Raw genomic sequence first — 13835 nt, 5'->3', positions numbered from 1 at the left:
TGCCCTCGGGAACCCCAAGGAAATGGAGATTTTTCCTTCTGAGGCTGTCATTTTTTTCCCTTCACCGATCCTCATGATCTTTTAAATGTTTTTATCTTTTTTTCCTCAGTTTCCCTCTTTGCCTTCAACTTGTCTTCTATGTCTCTCACTCGTTCTTCTACCTCATGAACCCTCGTCTTTAGGACCTCTAGTTTGGATTGCATCTCATTTAACTGATTTCTAATTTCTGCCTGGTGACCTCTAAAATCTGCAGTCATGAAGTCTCTTGAATCCTTTACGCTTTTTTCTAGAGACACCAGTAGCTTTATAATTGTGCTTCTGAATTGGCTTTCTGACGTTGAATTGTAATCCAAATTCTGTAACTCAGTGAGAAAGAGGAATGTTCCTGAGTCTCACTTTTGAGGTTAGTTTTTCCTTCAGTCATTTTGCTCAGTGCAGAGTGGCCAGAAACAAGTTGTATTGGGAAAAGGAGAAAAGAGCAGAAAAAAAGGAAAGAAGAAGAAGAGGGAGGAGGAGGAGGGGGAGGAAGAGGAGGAGGACGTGGAGGAGAAGAGAAAAAACGGAGGGGAAGCAAACAGAAAACCAAAAGCCAGGGGGCGTATCCTCTGAATCTATGTACTGTAACCCCCTCGACTTCCCCTGGACCTTTGCAGTGCTGTTTGGGCAATAACAGGCTTTTCTGCTGTCCTTCTAGGTGGTCTTCTGGTGGCAGGTCCTGCTGTGCTGTTTCTAAGGAATGAGAACCTGGGGGAGCTGCGCAGGCCCCTGCCAGGTGCACGGCAAAGTGGGAGCTGTTCATCCTGTGAGGTCCCTGCTCATCCCAGGTACAAGGTGACCCCAGGAGGAACCACTGTGGCGGCAGCCGGCTCCCCAGCCCTGGAGTCAGCTCCCGCAGTAGCTACCTCAGCTCCCAGTCTCCAGGGGCCTGGATGCTCCGGGGGCAGGGCCGTGGACCTGCACAACTTGGATCCCCCTGGGCAGGAACATCCTCCTCTCCTGGGCCTTTGGGCTTTGCCTGTCCCGGGTGGAAGCCAGGTCCTGGGCTGTGCCCCTAGTACCCTGGGCGCTGGGACCTGCGTTGCTGGAATCCGCACTCGGGGCCCTGGGACCCCTGAAGCCCTTTAGGCATCTTGGCCGCGGGGTGGGGGCTCCCCCTGGGCGCAGGTGCTCTGTTAGTGCCCCCGGGAGCCTGAGGGCCTCCCCACCCTCCTGGGATCCTGCCAAACTCATTGGAACTCATGCTCCTCGGGGGCGGGGGGGCTCTCCTGCCCTGGGGGCCTCGCCCTGGAGCCTCAGCCTGGTTCTTCGGGGGGCCTCCCCTTGTTGGCTTTTTTATTTGTTTACTTTTTCCCCATCTTCCGACCTTCAGAGAAGCGCCAAATCTTCTCACTGCGGCCTTCCAGCTACTCTCTATTTAAATCTCAGGCCGAATTCATAGGTTTTCAGGATGATGCTAAAGTTATCTAGGTAAGTTGGGGGGGGGCAGGTGACCTGCAGACCCTCTTCTTCCACCCCCTTGCCCCCTGCCCCATTCGTATGGTAATTGATAGGAATATATTTATTGCCATTTGATCCTTCAGGTCATCAGCTTGGTGGCATTGCCCTCACGGAAGTCCCTGAATGCTCCTCTCTCATTCATCATCTATCAACGATCCAGACAGCAAAGGCTCATGAGCCCCCATGACATAACCGAAGTATAAGACCTAAGGGGTCAGGCTCAGTTAGCGATTCCAGACAAGACAGTCTAAGTGTGTACACTGAGCCTGAGTGTGCAAGCTGCTGAATGTCTGGGACCACGGACATCAGAACAACAAAGACCTGTCTCGCAGGGAGATTGTGTGGGTTTCTGCGGCCGAACCATTATTCTGGCAAGGGGGAGCCGATGTCTGACCCATCAGGTCCAAGCAGGGAAGAGCGGCCACTAGGCCCTCGACCAAGAAACTGGGGCCATCAGGGAATTGCTGCTTTCAAGAGAGCTGCGCAGGGAGGTACAGGGAGGCAGGAGATCTTAGCTCAGGAGTCAGCACAGGAGTTCATGGAACCTGGCCCAGGTGTGGCCTTCATGTACACAAATATCTCTCCCCCTCATGCACACCAAGAGGGAAAAGGACGTCAGAGATCACGGTCAAGGACCCAGGAGGATTCCAGGCTTGGTCAGGGGTGAAGTTGGAACCCGAGAGCGAGACTGAGGATGGAAGCCGTGCCTGCCCTGAGGTCATCCACTAATGATCTTCCCCTGGCCTCATGCCGTCCATGTGCAGCACAGGGTCTCTTTACGTGTGTGCCCACTTTGGTGTTGATGCAATTGCAGAGGTTGACCTAGACGACTCCATGCTCCGAATAATGGGAATGGCAAACCCGAAACCCAAGCCAAAAGAATCCACATCAGAAGAAGTGGCAAGACAAAGTCCTCCTTCCTTGAAAGTGTACAAAGGGAGCCCCTGTCCTGGGCAGGAGAGGGTCCTGGCGGGCGGTCCCCTTCAGGACCCCCAGGTCAGGGGTGTTGCTGTTCCTGGGGAAGTCCCTGCACCCTCTGAATATCAGCAGCTCTGAGGGGTGTCTCTGCTGTCTGCCCAAGTTCCTGACACTGTCCTCTGGGGAAGGGGGCCTGGGGATGCACTTCAGGAGCTGGGAGGAGGCTGGATCCTCTACTTCTTCCCACATACAGGAGCTGGGGACTCTGTAAGATTTCTCCTATAAAATGAGCACAAGAGGGTCGCCTGGTGGCTCAGTGTCGGGGCCTCTGCCTCTGTCTCAGATCCTGACCCTGGAGCCCTGGGTTTCAGGCCCATGACCGACCCCCCACACGGAGCCCGCCTCTGTCTGTCCCTCGTCAATAAAGAAAACAATATCTGGATGGAAAAGATAGAAAATGACTATGAGACCTTTTGATTCTCTTAGATTCCAACAGGAAGCAAAAGACCCAAACGACTCCTGGACAGTAAAGCGGCTTTAATATCACAACATTGAAATCTTCCATTTATGAGTTAAGACCATGACATATCATCCTCCCAATAGAAGAGGCGGGAGGAAGTGGTGTCGCACAGACGGGCCCCGTCCCCTTGAGGCCCCTGCACCTCGGCTCAGGCCTGAGGGTGACTGCGGCCGGCTCCTCCTGTCTGGTGGCCGGCTCGGGGCTCCAGCTGGCAGGACAGGGTGTAGCTGAGGACAGAGGGACACGTGTGAGTTGAGCAGGAGCTTCAGGTCTGGAGTCTCCCCTGGGATTTCCAAGGAGCTGGAGCCTGGAGCCCCAGCAGCAGGGCTGGAGGCCGCCCCGGGAGCCAAAGGAGAAGGATCCCTGAGGGGCCCCTGAGCAGGCCGCCCTCCCGCCCTCAGCCCTGGGGGCCTCACCTCTCCTCCTCGCTGAGCCACGTCCCAGACTGGAACCAGGCCCGGAACGGCTGCTCGGGCTCGATGCGGTACCGATCCGCGGCCACCTGGAGCAGCAGGATCTCGGTCAGGACTCGGTACTCCTGGGCCCGGAGAGAGGACGGGGGCATGAGGAGCCTGGGGGCGGCGAGGCCTTCGGGGGCTGCGCCCGGGGACAGGGGCCCGGGGCTGGTCTCTGACACGTGGCGACCCCCCATCCTGCACACTCCTCCCGTCCCAGCTGGTTCTCAGAGGGGAGCCCACCCGGCCCAGCCCTGGCCAGGTGTCCCTGATGGCCGCGCCTCTGGCCTGGCCAACTGCGGGGACTTTCCCTTTCTCAGGGAACCGTCCCCGACAATGTGACAATGAGGGGATGGAGGCCCGGCGTGGTGCTCCCGGGGACCCCTCTGACAGCCCCAGCCTCCCCCTCCGTGCGGGAGCTCAGAGAGAGCCTCACCTTGTTCTTCTTCCGGTGGTTGACCTCATTGCCCTGGAAAGCAGACAAGCACAGTCCATCGGGGAGAGGCCTCGGGTGCTACTGGGTGCCGCTACCCACCCCCACTCACGCCCTAGGGCCAGGCACACAGGGGCCAGGACACCCCGGTGACAGGCCTGCGATCCAGGCCAGGCCCCGGGTCCAGGGAAAGGAGACCTGGCGGGGAGGGAGCGGATCTGGCGTCCCGGAGCACAGGAGGGGAGGCCAAAGCCTCAGGTGGGCAGGAGATGCGAGGCTCGCTAAGGGCCGCTCAGGCCGGGGACCCTGACGTCACTCGGCCCCCACAGGCTGAGGCCCACCCAGCCTGACCTCGGCCGCTTGGCATTCGGGCCGCAGACTCGATCTCGGGACCCGTGACCTAGGTGCAGCCTCCCTCACTCCTCCCAGCCCTGGGCCCTGGACCCGCGCTCCCAGGGCAGCGGGGAGCCTTTCAGGAGGGGAGACTTGCCAAGGACGGAGAGCTCGGGGCTCGGCTCAGGGGCCCTGTGCTCCCCCACATCAGGACTCTGGCCCCCCGTCCCAGCCCCGGGCCCACGCACCTCCAGGTACTCCTCCATGGCAGTATCCAGCATGAAGAGCTCGGTGAGGAAGGAGCCCAGGAAGGGGACGACACCCTGTGTCGGGGCGGGGAAGGAATGAGGCCCTGCTCTCGGGTCCCCGGGGTCCCTCCCTGGGACAGGTCAGCACCCCGGCCCGCCCGCCCCAGCTCCCACGTGGTGCACACCAGGACCCTTGGGGCCTCCCCTGGGCTCCCCCCCTCACCCTCCCACAACACCAGAGTCCTCCTAAGCGCGTCAAGGGCGAGCTGTAGGACATCGGGGTGTAGGTGCTCCGGGCCCTGCCACCACTGACACATTGTTTCCAGCTGTATAGACCCTCCTCCGGGTCACCTCGAAAGAAGGGTTGTCGAAGCTGTGGCTACGGGAGGCAGAGCTGGAGTTGGACGGCCCCACCTGCCTTGATTTGGGGCCTTCCAGCTCTCCGGGGAGAACCCTCTCCTCTGGGCTCGAGGCCACGGATCCGGGGCTCGCTCACCTGCTGCTGCTGCCGCCTCTTCCATGCTGTCTGCATGTTGATCCCCAGGGCTCCAAGCTTAGCCGGCCGGTCCTGTAGGGCCAAGGACAAGTTCCTCAAGACCGTGATCACCTCGGGCCACTACTCCCACCGAACTTTCTTTTTTCTTTTCTTTTTATGTATATATTTATTTCTAATGCTGTTCATTTTGCCAACATATAGAATAACACCCAGTGCTCATGCCATCAGGTGCCCCTCCCAGTGCCCGTCACCCAGGCGCCCCCACACCCCGCCCACCTCCCCTTCCACCACCCATCTTTGACCTCACACCCTGGACATCGACCAGAAGCAGAGGGTAGCCGCGACGTCCTCCTTCAGCCTCCCGTGAGGGATTCCAGAACAACCTCAGCTCCAGCATTCACTCCCTGTGTGACCTGGAGCTTGCAGCCTGGCCTCCCTGAGCCTGGTTCCTCACTGGGAAAGGGGCGAATTCCAGCTCCCTCCCTCGGTCTCCCGAGGACCCAGGGTCCTATTCCTACCATCCCCGTTGGGGCCCTCATCCCATTCAAACCCCTCGCTGGGCGCAGGCCTGTCCTCTGGGCTCTCCAGTTCGGGAGAGGCCCCCATCGGGACCGGCTGGCGACAGGGAGCGCGAGGGTCCAGCTCAGGGATCCTGGTTGAGCAGCAGCTGCTTTTCCACCCCTGGTGGATTTTCACCCCAGGCTGCGTCCACGTTCATGCCAAAGGCTTCACTCGCCGAAGGAATGCTCCGGGCCAGTCCCTAATTCAGTCACGTAGGACACCGTTGCTCCCACGCCGCCTCTCTTTCTATCCCAACACCTCCCATACTACCTTGAGAAGCAGGTTCCTGCTCTGGGGATTGTCCTGGGAGCACAGTTTTTCAAATGCTTGAATCATCTTCCTGAGGAGAGAGAAAGAAGGCAGGACGGATGTTGGAACACTAGGGTCGGGTTGAGGGCAGACCCTGTGATCTGAGACCTCGAAGGAGTTCAACTGCTGGATCAGGGTTTCCTTGGGTTCCTCTGAGCACTCAGGTCGTTGAAGGACACGGGAGGGAGCTCTTTGGAGGGTCATCCGGTGCATCCGATGCCCTATTAATTGAACAGCTCTGCTTTGGTCAGTTTTGGTTTCAATTGCGAAGAGACTCTAGTTGCTGTCATGTTCGCATCCAAAACCTTGTACCTCAGCTCAGCCCAGACTCCCCAAATGGGGACCTTTGGAGGCATGGTGGCCTCTTGGCCAGGAAGCCTGAGAAAATCCCCTGCCCGCCTGCCCACCCACATCCTGTTGTCATGGATTCCTGCCTCCTAGGAAGTCCAGGGTGACCGAGGAAGCCAGAAAGGACAGGCCTATGGGACATCTCTCATCGTTCATGGTCCTTCTGGAGCAAGGACCCCTCACCTGGAAACTTTGGCCCATGTGTTCTTCAGGCGGTGAATTGAGACACTCTGCAGAGCCGAGAGGATGGCGTGCAGGGAGGAGTAGTTCCGTAAGGTTCGGCAGGCCTGGGGAGGAAGAGCATGAGCTGTCAGGTGGCCAGCAGGAGCCCTGTGTGCTGGAGAGCTGCACTCTGCTCAGTGTCAGTCTCCTCTCCTGCATGAGACGGATGTGCAGGGGCCTACAGAAGGGCGCATGGAGGACCCCCCGAGGAGCCCTGCTGGGGAGAGGCGGCATTTCCCTTCCCTCCAAGGAAAGAGTCATGTGGGAACTGAGCATCCCAACATCAGGCCATGCAAGGGATGGGCAGCATGTTCCCGGGAAGAAGAACTCAGAGCAGAGACTTCAGCCTTGAGGAATGATCAAGGGAAGAGCAGTTGCCAGGCTCAGAAGAGCAGGTCAGCCGGGCCTCCCGTAGGCTGACCTTGGCCACCTTGATCCAGTGCTCCACCACCTCCGCCCTGTCCCGGGCCGTCATGCGTGCGTTGCCAAGGCAGGTGGTGATGACGCAGTTGGCCACGTTGTTGAACTGGGTGACGGTGGCACTGACTGTGCATGTCCGGTGCTCATATCCAGGCTCATTTCTCTTGGACCAGATGGAGCCCAGGCACTGTTGGGGCTGCACCTTCTTGAAAAGATCCTAGAGAATAGGGGGACGCTCGCTCACACAGCCATTGCACATGCAGGATTCATGTCCTACATAGGGGTCCCCTGTCAGAGCCGGGGCTCAGCCAGCACAGAAAGTGGCCTGACCCAGTTAGAGTCCCTGGACTGCCCTCCATTGCTCTTCCCTGAGGGAGCCCAGTGCAGGATGAACGAGGAGCAGGTACTGCCAGGGGGTGGTAGGGGGGCAGGTGGGCTCTGTACCCTGATCATCCCCACTAACTTCAAGTTACAGGTGGCAGTTTAAGGGGGATCCTCAGGGGGCATCTTCCCCTCCCAGTGTTCATGCCCTGGCCCTCCTCCCCTCTCAGCAGCACATTCTCACAGAGTGGGGGGCAGCCACACATTTGTCTGCCTCCCTGAACTTCGGTTTCCATTAGATGCCTAATAAGTGTGGGGTGCTCGGCCTCCAAGGCAGGTGCATGGTGAGTCGTGGGCTCGGCCGCACACAGTGAGTTGCCCCCGCTGCCCGCCCAGGACCAGGGCCTGCCCCTTTACGTATCAGTTCTGGCTCATGTAATCGACACAGGGACTCTGGGTCAGTCCATCCCATGGTCTAGCTCCACAGTCTGCAGCTGGACAGTGAGAGCAAGGGTTTGAGGAACTGGACAGGGTGAGGTGGTTGGTAAGGGATGGAGCTGAGATCTGGACCCCGACCACACAAGTGCACATCAGGGAAAGGCAGGACTGGGGCAGATGACAGCAGGAAGCAAGCCTGCCCCGGCCCCCCGGCCTGGGCGCCCCGCTGCTCACCGCGTCTATGGAGGTCAACTGCTCTGCCACCAGCTTGGGAGGGAAGGCCATGAGCCCAGGCTGCTCCTCATGCCGCTGGTGCGCGGGGGTTCCCCAGTGGCAGGTGGCCTCTGGGGCTGGAGGTGGCTCCGTCTTTGTGCTTAGGGAAGGAGTGTCAGGCCCCACGAAGGCTGGTGGTGGAACTGACTGCAGTTCAGGACCCGGTACGCGTGAGGAAGGCACCAGCTCTTGTTTCAGGTCTGGAGGAGCCGACGGAGGAGACGCCGGAAGGAGCCGTGGAGCTGGCACTGGGACAGGATAAGGAGAAATGTTTGTCCACAGGGCTGACTTGCCCCATGTCCTTCCAGAAACAGGGCAGAGTCCATGGCCGATAGAGAAACACGCAGCCCCTGAACCCCATCCCAGATAGTCTGCCCAGCTTGCAATCCCCCTTACCCTCTGACTCTGCGTCTGCCTCCGTGAGCTGCAGAAGTTGCCGTGGCATCACGATAATGGGGGCATGGCAATACAGGGCATACAGGTTTGCCTGCACCCAGGACTCCTGTACATCGAAGCAGGCCCGGTGCAGGGACGGCCAGGTGTCCTGCAGATTGCGGTCAGGCCAGGTCCCCGAGATGGGAGAGAGGGTGCTGGGGAGAGTCAGGTGCGGAGCCGCATCAGAGCATGGCCTTTCATGCCATGTGGTACTCGCATAGCACCATTCTTTGTGTAGGGGTCCCCGAGAATGTCCTCAGCATGACTTCCAACCCCCCTGTCGCTGGCCTTGCAGTAGATGACCTGGTCATCCAGAAAACCTGTCTGAGTCTGGTGTTTCTACTTCTCTCTTCTCAATGGCCAAGGGCCTCCTCTACTGCATCCTCCACGCACACCGGATTTGGGGCTTAGGTTTGTGGCAGATTGGTGAGTGGTCTGCTCGCCAAAGCTTCTGTTCTTGGCCCCAGTGGTGTATGGGGTGGTCACTCACCTAGAGAATTGCTGGCCCAGGACTCGTTGGGCTGTGGTGAACACTTGGTAGAGACAAGAAAGGACTGGGTTGATGATGAGGCTTCTGTCCTGGAAGGATGGCACCAAAGACTGTAGAAAATCATCCATTCTCCCTTCTCTGAGCGTCAGCATGGTCCTGGCCTCACTCACGGATAGGGTTGATTGCTTTTCACACCAGAGACACAAGGAGGGGCACTGTAGTCAGCCTCCAAACCGGGAACCACTGGGAAGATCAAGGTCTGGCGCCCCGCCCACAGACTCCCAACCCCTCAGAAAGTTGCACAGGACAAGGGACTCGAGTGCCCACACAGAAAAAGGTTCGAGGCTTCAAAGTACCACTGGTTTTAGAGAAGACATGGTAAAGCATTGGCCACTTCAACACGTTCTGTTAGCCGAGCAACAACAGCATTCCTCTCAACTACTAGCTCTTACGAAGACCAGGATGCCACAGAGTCTTCAGTTACATCCCAACTGCCACGAGAACACAGAGGCCTAGACCCTCAAATGCTGTTCAAGATCATATACATCGCAGGTGAGAAGAGACCAGAGCGTGGGCTGCATGGGGTTTCCCTTAAGCGGATGTGGCTTCGGCTGTCCCTGACCTAGGAGGAAGGCTCAAGGGAAAATTCCCTTCTCCTGCAGGGCCCAAGGGTGTCAGTTTTTTCTAGAGTAGGCTCTGGGCATGCCCTGATCCTCTCTGCGTGTGGATTGACCATGAATGGGGGCCTGCTCTCACTGCAGGCCTTTAATGGATGTGGTTGGTGGCCTGATCCCCTTCTGCTTGTCAGGGGAGATGGAGGAGTTGAACTCTTGGATGAGCACCTCATCCAAGCGTTCCTGGGTGGATCATTCCAAAAAGAGCCAGCTACTGGTGCCAGGAGGCATCAGAGGCCTTCCCCCTCATCTGGGGTTCCAGGTTATGGCAGGTCTAGCAACCCAAACAGTCTGTGGGGACACATAAGGTGCTCCTTGCAGGACCGCAGAGATGGCAAGAGAATGGCATTAGGTCAAAGGCCAGGGCCTTGAGAGTCTGAATGCCTGTGGCAGACGGCCCCATTGATGGAGGCCTACGAAGATCTATCAGGATACAGCTCATGAGCTGTTGGGCCTACAATGATCTGATGTGTTCTGAGAGACGACATGTTATTGAGAAACATATAGGGAGAAACTATGTAAACATTCGATATGAAAACATATAGGATGGCTTCATCCCGCCCTTGCTTTTGTGTTAAATCACCCTCCTTAGTGTGATGATTTGGAAGGGCTCAGAGAAGGTCGGCAGGGACGGTGGAGCTGGCTTCTCCAAAGCATATCTGGGACTAGTAGGTGAAATAATAAAAACAGAAGACAGAAGATACTCTACATAGAAAACCCAAAAGCCTCCACCTCAAGATTGCTAGAACTCGTACAGCAATTTGGTAGCGTGGCAGGGTACAAAATCAATGCCCAGAAATCAGTGGCATTTCTCTACACTACCAATGAGACTGAAGAAAGTGAACTTAAGGAGTCAATCCCATTTGCAATTGCACCCAAAAGCATAAGATACCTAGGAATAAACCTAACTAAAGAGGTAAAGGATCTATACCCTAAAAACTACAGAACGCATCTGAAGGAAATAGAGGACGACACAAAGAGATGGAAAAATATTCCATGCTCATGGATTGGCAGAATTGATATTGTGAAAATGTCCATGTTACCCAGGGCAATGTACACGTTTAATGCAATCCCTATCAAAATACCGTGGCCTTTCTTCAGAGAGTTAGAACAAATTATTTTAAGGTTTGTGTGCAATCCGAAAAGACAGGGGAATCGCCAGGGGAATTTTAAAAAAGAAAACCATATCTGGGGGCATCACAATGCCAGATTTCAGGGTGTACTACAAAGCTGTGGTCATCAAGACAGTGTGGTCCTGGCACAGAAACAGACACATAGATCAATGGAACAGAATAGAGAACCCAGAAGTGGACCCTGAACTTTACGGTCAACTAATATTCGATAAGGAGGAAAGACGATCCACTGGAAGAAAGACAGTCTCTTCAATAAATGGTGCTGGGAAAATTGGACATCCACATGCAGAAGAATGAAACTAGACCACTCTCTTGCAGCAGACACAAAATTGAACTCAAAATGGATGAAAGATCTAAATGTGAGACAAGATTCCATCAAAATCCTAGAGGAGAACACAGGCAACACCCTTTTTGAACTCGGCCACAGTAACTTCTTGCAAGATACATCCACGAAGGCAAAAGAAACAAAAGCAAACGTGAACTATTGGGACTTCATCAAGATAAGAAGCTTTTGCACAGCAAAGGATACAGTCAACAATACTCAAAGACAACCTACGGAGTGGGAGAAGAGATTTGCAAATGACGTATCAGATCAAGGGCTAGTTTCCTAGATCTATAAAGAACTTATTCAACTCAACAGCAAAGAAACAAACAATCCAATCATGAAATGGGCAAAAGACATGAAGAGAAATCTCACAGAGGAAGACACAGACGTGGCCAACACGCACATGAGAAAATGCTCTGCATCACTTGCCATCAGGGAAATACAAATCAAAGCCACAATGAGATACCACCTCGCCCCAGTGAGAATGGGGAAAATTCACAAAGCAGGAAACCACAAATGTTGGAGAGGATGTGGAGAAAAGGGAACCCTCTTACACTGTTGGTGGGAATGTGACCTGGTGCCGCCACTCTGGAAAAGTGTGTGGAGGTTCCTCAAAGAGTTAAAAACAGACCTGCCCTACGACCCTGCAATTGCAGTGTCGGGGATTTACCCCAAAGATACAGATGCAGTGAGACGCCTGGACACTTGCACCCTAATGTTCACAGCAACAATGTCCACAATAGCCAAACTGTGGAAGGAGCCTCAGTGTCCATCGAAAGATGAATGGATAAAGAAGCTGTGGTTTATGTATACAATGGAATATTCCTCAGCCATTAGAAATGACAAATACCCATCATTTGCTTCGACGTGGATGGAACTGGAGGGTATTATGCTGAGTGAAGTAAGTCAGTCGGAGAAGGACAAACAGTGTATGTTCTCATCCATTTGGGGAATATAAATAATAGTGAAAGGGAATATAAGGGAAGGGAGAAGAAATGTGTGGGAAATATCAGAAAGGGAGACAGAACACGAAGACTCCTAACTCTGGGAAAAGAGCTAGGGGTGGTGGAAGGGGAGGAGGGCAGGGGGTGTGGGTGAGTGGGTGACGGTCACTGAGGGGGGCACTCGACGGATGAGCACTGGGTGTTATTCTGTATGTTGGCAAACTGAACACCAATAAAAACAACTTTATTATAAAAAAAAAAACAGAAGTAGAATGCAAAGATCCTCATGGCTTTGGGAAAACAAAACAAAACAAAGCCCTCCAATTCCTCAAAACATGAACTATATCCTGCACCACTCCAACACAGGTGAAGAGTGTCCTCCCACATCCCACGTAGCTGGAGGCTAGGCGTAGAGGTTCAGATCTCTCTGCGGTTGGGCCTGTGGGACACTCATGTGGACACACTAGGGGAGGGCCCCAGCTTTCTCTCCTCATTTGTGTGGGGGCCATATTTCTGGGGTGAGCCCTCTTCCGTTTCTTACCTCAGAGCAGAACCGATCCCTGTTTGTCGGGAGCACCAGATCATTGTCTAGGGAGCTGGAATAGTTGAAGCCAGAGACCATCTCTTCCAAGACCTCCTGGGTGCAGCTCTGCAAATAGAGTGCCCCGTAAATACAGGGCCAAGAGACCTTAGGGTCCTCCCGCGACATCACCCCCAGGGGACACCTGCATTAGAAACCACGTTCTCCTGTTCAGGCCAGAGGGGCAGCTGTGGAGACATCTGGCAAGGAGGAAGCCAGATGAAAGAGGCTCTTGGGCTCATGACTCCCATACTGGGAGTTGAGCTTGGTCCCCAGGACTCCCCTTCTCATCTGCCTGCTATGGCCTGGGGTCTGAACATCAAAGGTGTGTCAGGCTGCCAACAGCTGGCAGCTGGTTTGTGCCCAGAAGGGCATGTTCCTCTCCTCGGTCCCCTCTACACTCGCACACACACATACACACACACACCCAGACACACTCACACACGCATAAACACACAGACACACACACAAGGAGGTGGCAGAGGTGGGAGCCCGCTCAGCTGAGATCACAGTGTGCCTGCTCTCCAGTGGCCTCCCCAGGTTGCCTTGTTGTACCTGTTGAGGTCTCCTGCCACATAAGCAGAAACGTCGGAGAAGAGGGCCGAGCTGACGTCGACAGCTACGTGAACATCTCTCACTCTGGACTCTCCAGAGCCCAGAGCAACTCAAAGTAGGACAACAGCAAGAGGACATCTTGTTCTCTCAACCGTCTCCAGTAAAGTGAGCGGTTGTGGAATGCAGGTGCCTGGTCACCAGAGTTCCAAATCAGTTGCAGGCCTGTCACCAAGGAAGTGACATCACTTTTTCAAGATACTGGGACCTGGGCCCCTTCCTCCAGTCAGCCCTATCCAGAGCCCCTTCTTGGCAGATGAATGCTTACCCCATGCCATCCCCTTAGCTTTACATCATGTGCCAAGAAATGCCATAGACACAACCCACTGAACATGCAATGAGGTCTACCCGTGAGGACACGGAGCTGAATTCAGACCTTTATTTCTGAGTTTTCTCAGTGCTACGTCATACCTAACCCACTGGGTCTCTCAAATAGTTCACAGTTTCCCAACCTGCACTGTGGAGATCAGCCTGGAATCTCCTAGAATCTACTTCCTAGGCACATCACCAGGGGTCTATGCATGATATTTATAAGGCGTGTGGGCTGGTACCCAGTGTATCTGAAGCACAGATATACGGATGGAAGATTGACCAGAAGGGGTGGGATGAGCCATGGAGCACCGCTTGGCAGAGGCCTGGGCTCCAGCAATGGAATATCACAATAGCAGGTTCCTCTGGCCTCATTTCGATGGGCGCACCACGATGTGGTGGTAACGCTCCAGGAGCCAGACAGGGTCTGAGGCTAGGACTTCCAGTACTATGTTGACTAGCAGTGGTGAGAGTGGACATCCCTGTCTCATTCCTGGTCTTAGGGGAAAGGCTCCCAGTGCTTCCCCATTGAGAATGATAT

The 13835-nt window shown here is 55.2% G+C and overlaps 1 protein-coding gene and 1 long non-coding RNA gene across 7 annotated transcripts; one reads left to right on the top strand and one right to left on the bottom strand.

Moving 5' to 3' along the window:
• The first annotated feature begins 535 nt into the window (after nt 1-535).
• Nucleotides 536-3158, top strand: LOC140604017 (uncharacterized). Its single transcript, XR_012007057.1, has 3 exons — nt 536-824; nt 1370-1467; nt 1581-3158. It is a non-coding gene; the product is annotated as an uncharacterized lncRNA (long non-coding RNA).
• On the bottom strand, nt 2938-13117 carry LOC140604016 (ral guanine nucleotide dissociation stimulator-like). Of its 6 annotated transcripts, none has more exons than XR_012007055.1 (8): nt 12929-13117; nt 12335-12442; nt 8718-8902; nt 8189-8382; nt 7754-8040; nt 6762-6977; nt 5203-6405; nt 4678-4972 (listed from the first exon to the last, which is right to left on the bottom strand). XR_012007055.1 is itself a non-coding variant. In XM_072774890.1 (7 exons), exons 1-7 carry the CDS (start codon nt 5216-5218, stop codon nt 3084-3086), a joined length of 546 nt encoding a protein of 181 aa, XP_072630991.1. In that variant the 5' UTR covers nt 5219-6282; the 3' UTR covers nt 2938-3083. The 6 variants fall into 6 exon arrangements, 4 of the variants coding, with proteins under 4 accessions (XP_072630991.1, XP_072630992.1, XP_072630993.1 ...); XR_012007056.1 differs by having other exon boundaries at nt 5210-6405; XM_072774890.1 differs by lacking the exons at nt 6762-6977; nt 7754-8040; nt 8189-8382; ... (1 more) ...; nt 12335-12442; nt 12929-13117 and adding exons at nt 2938-3162; nt 3352-3473; nt 3827-3859; nt 4405-4479 and having other exon boundaries at nt 4628-4783; nt 4901-4972; nt 5210-6282.
• Nucleotides 13118-13835: the final 718 nt, after the last annotated feature.

This window comes from Canis lupus, chromosome 14 (genome assembly GCF_048164855.1).
Source record: "Canis lupus baileyi chromosome 14, mCanLup2.hap1, whole genome shotgun sequence".
Taxonomy (NCBI): Eukaryota; Metazoa; Chordata; class Mammalia; order Carnivora; family Canidae; genus Canis; species Canis lupus.
This window is presented reverse-complemented; position numbering and strand designations above follow the sequence as displayed.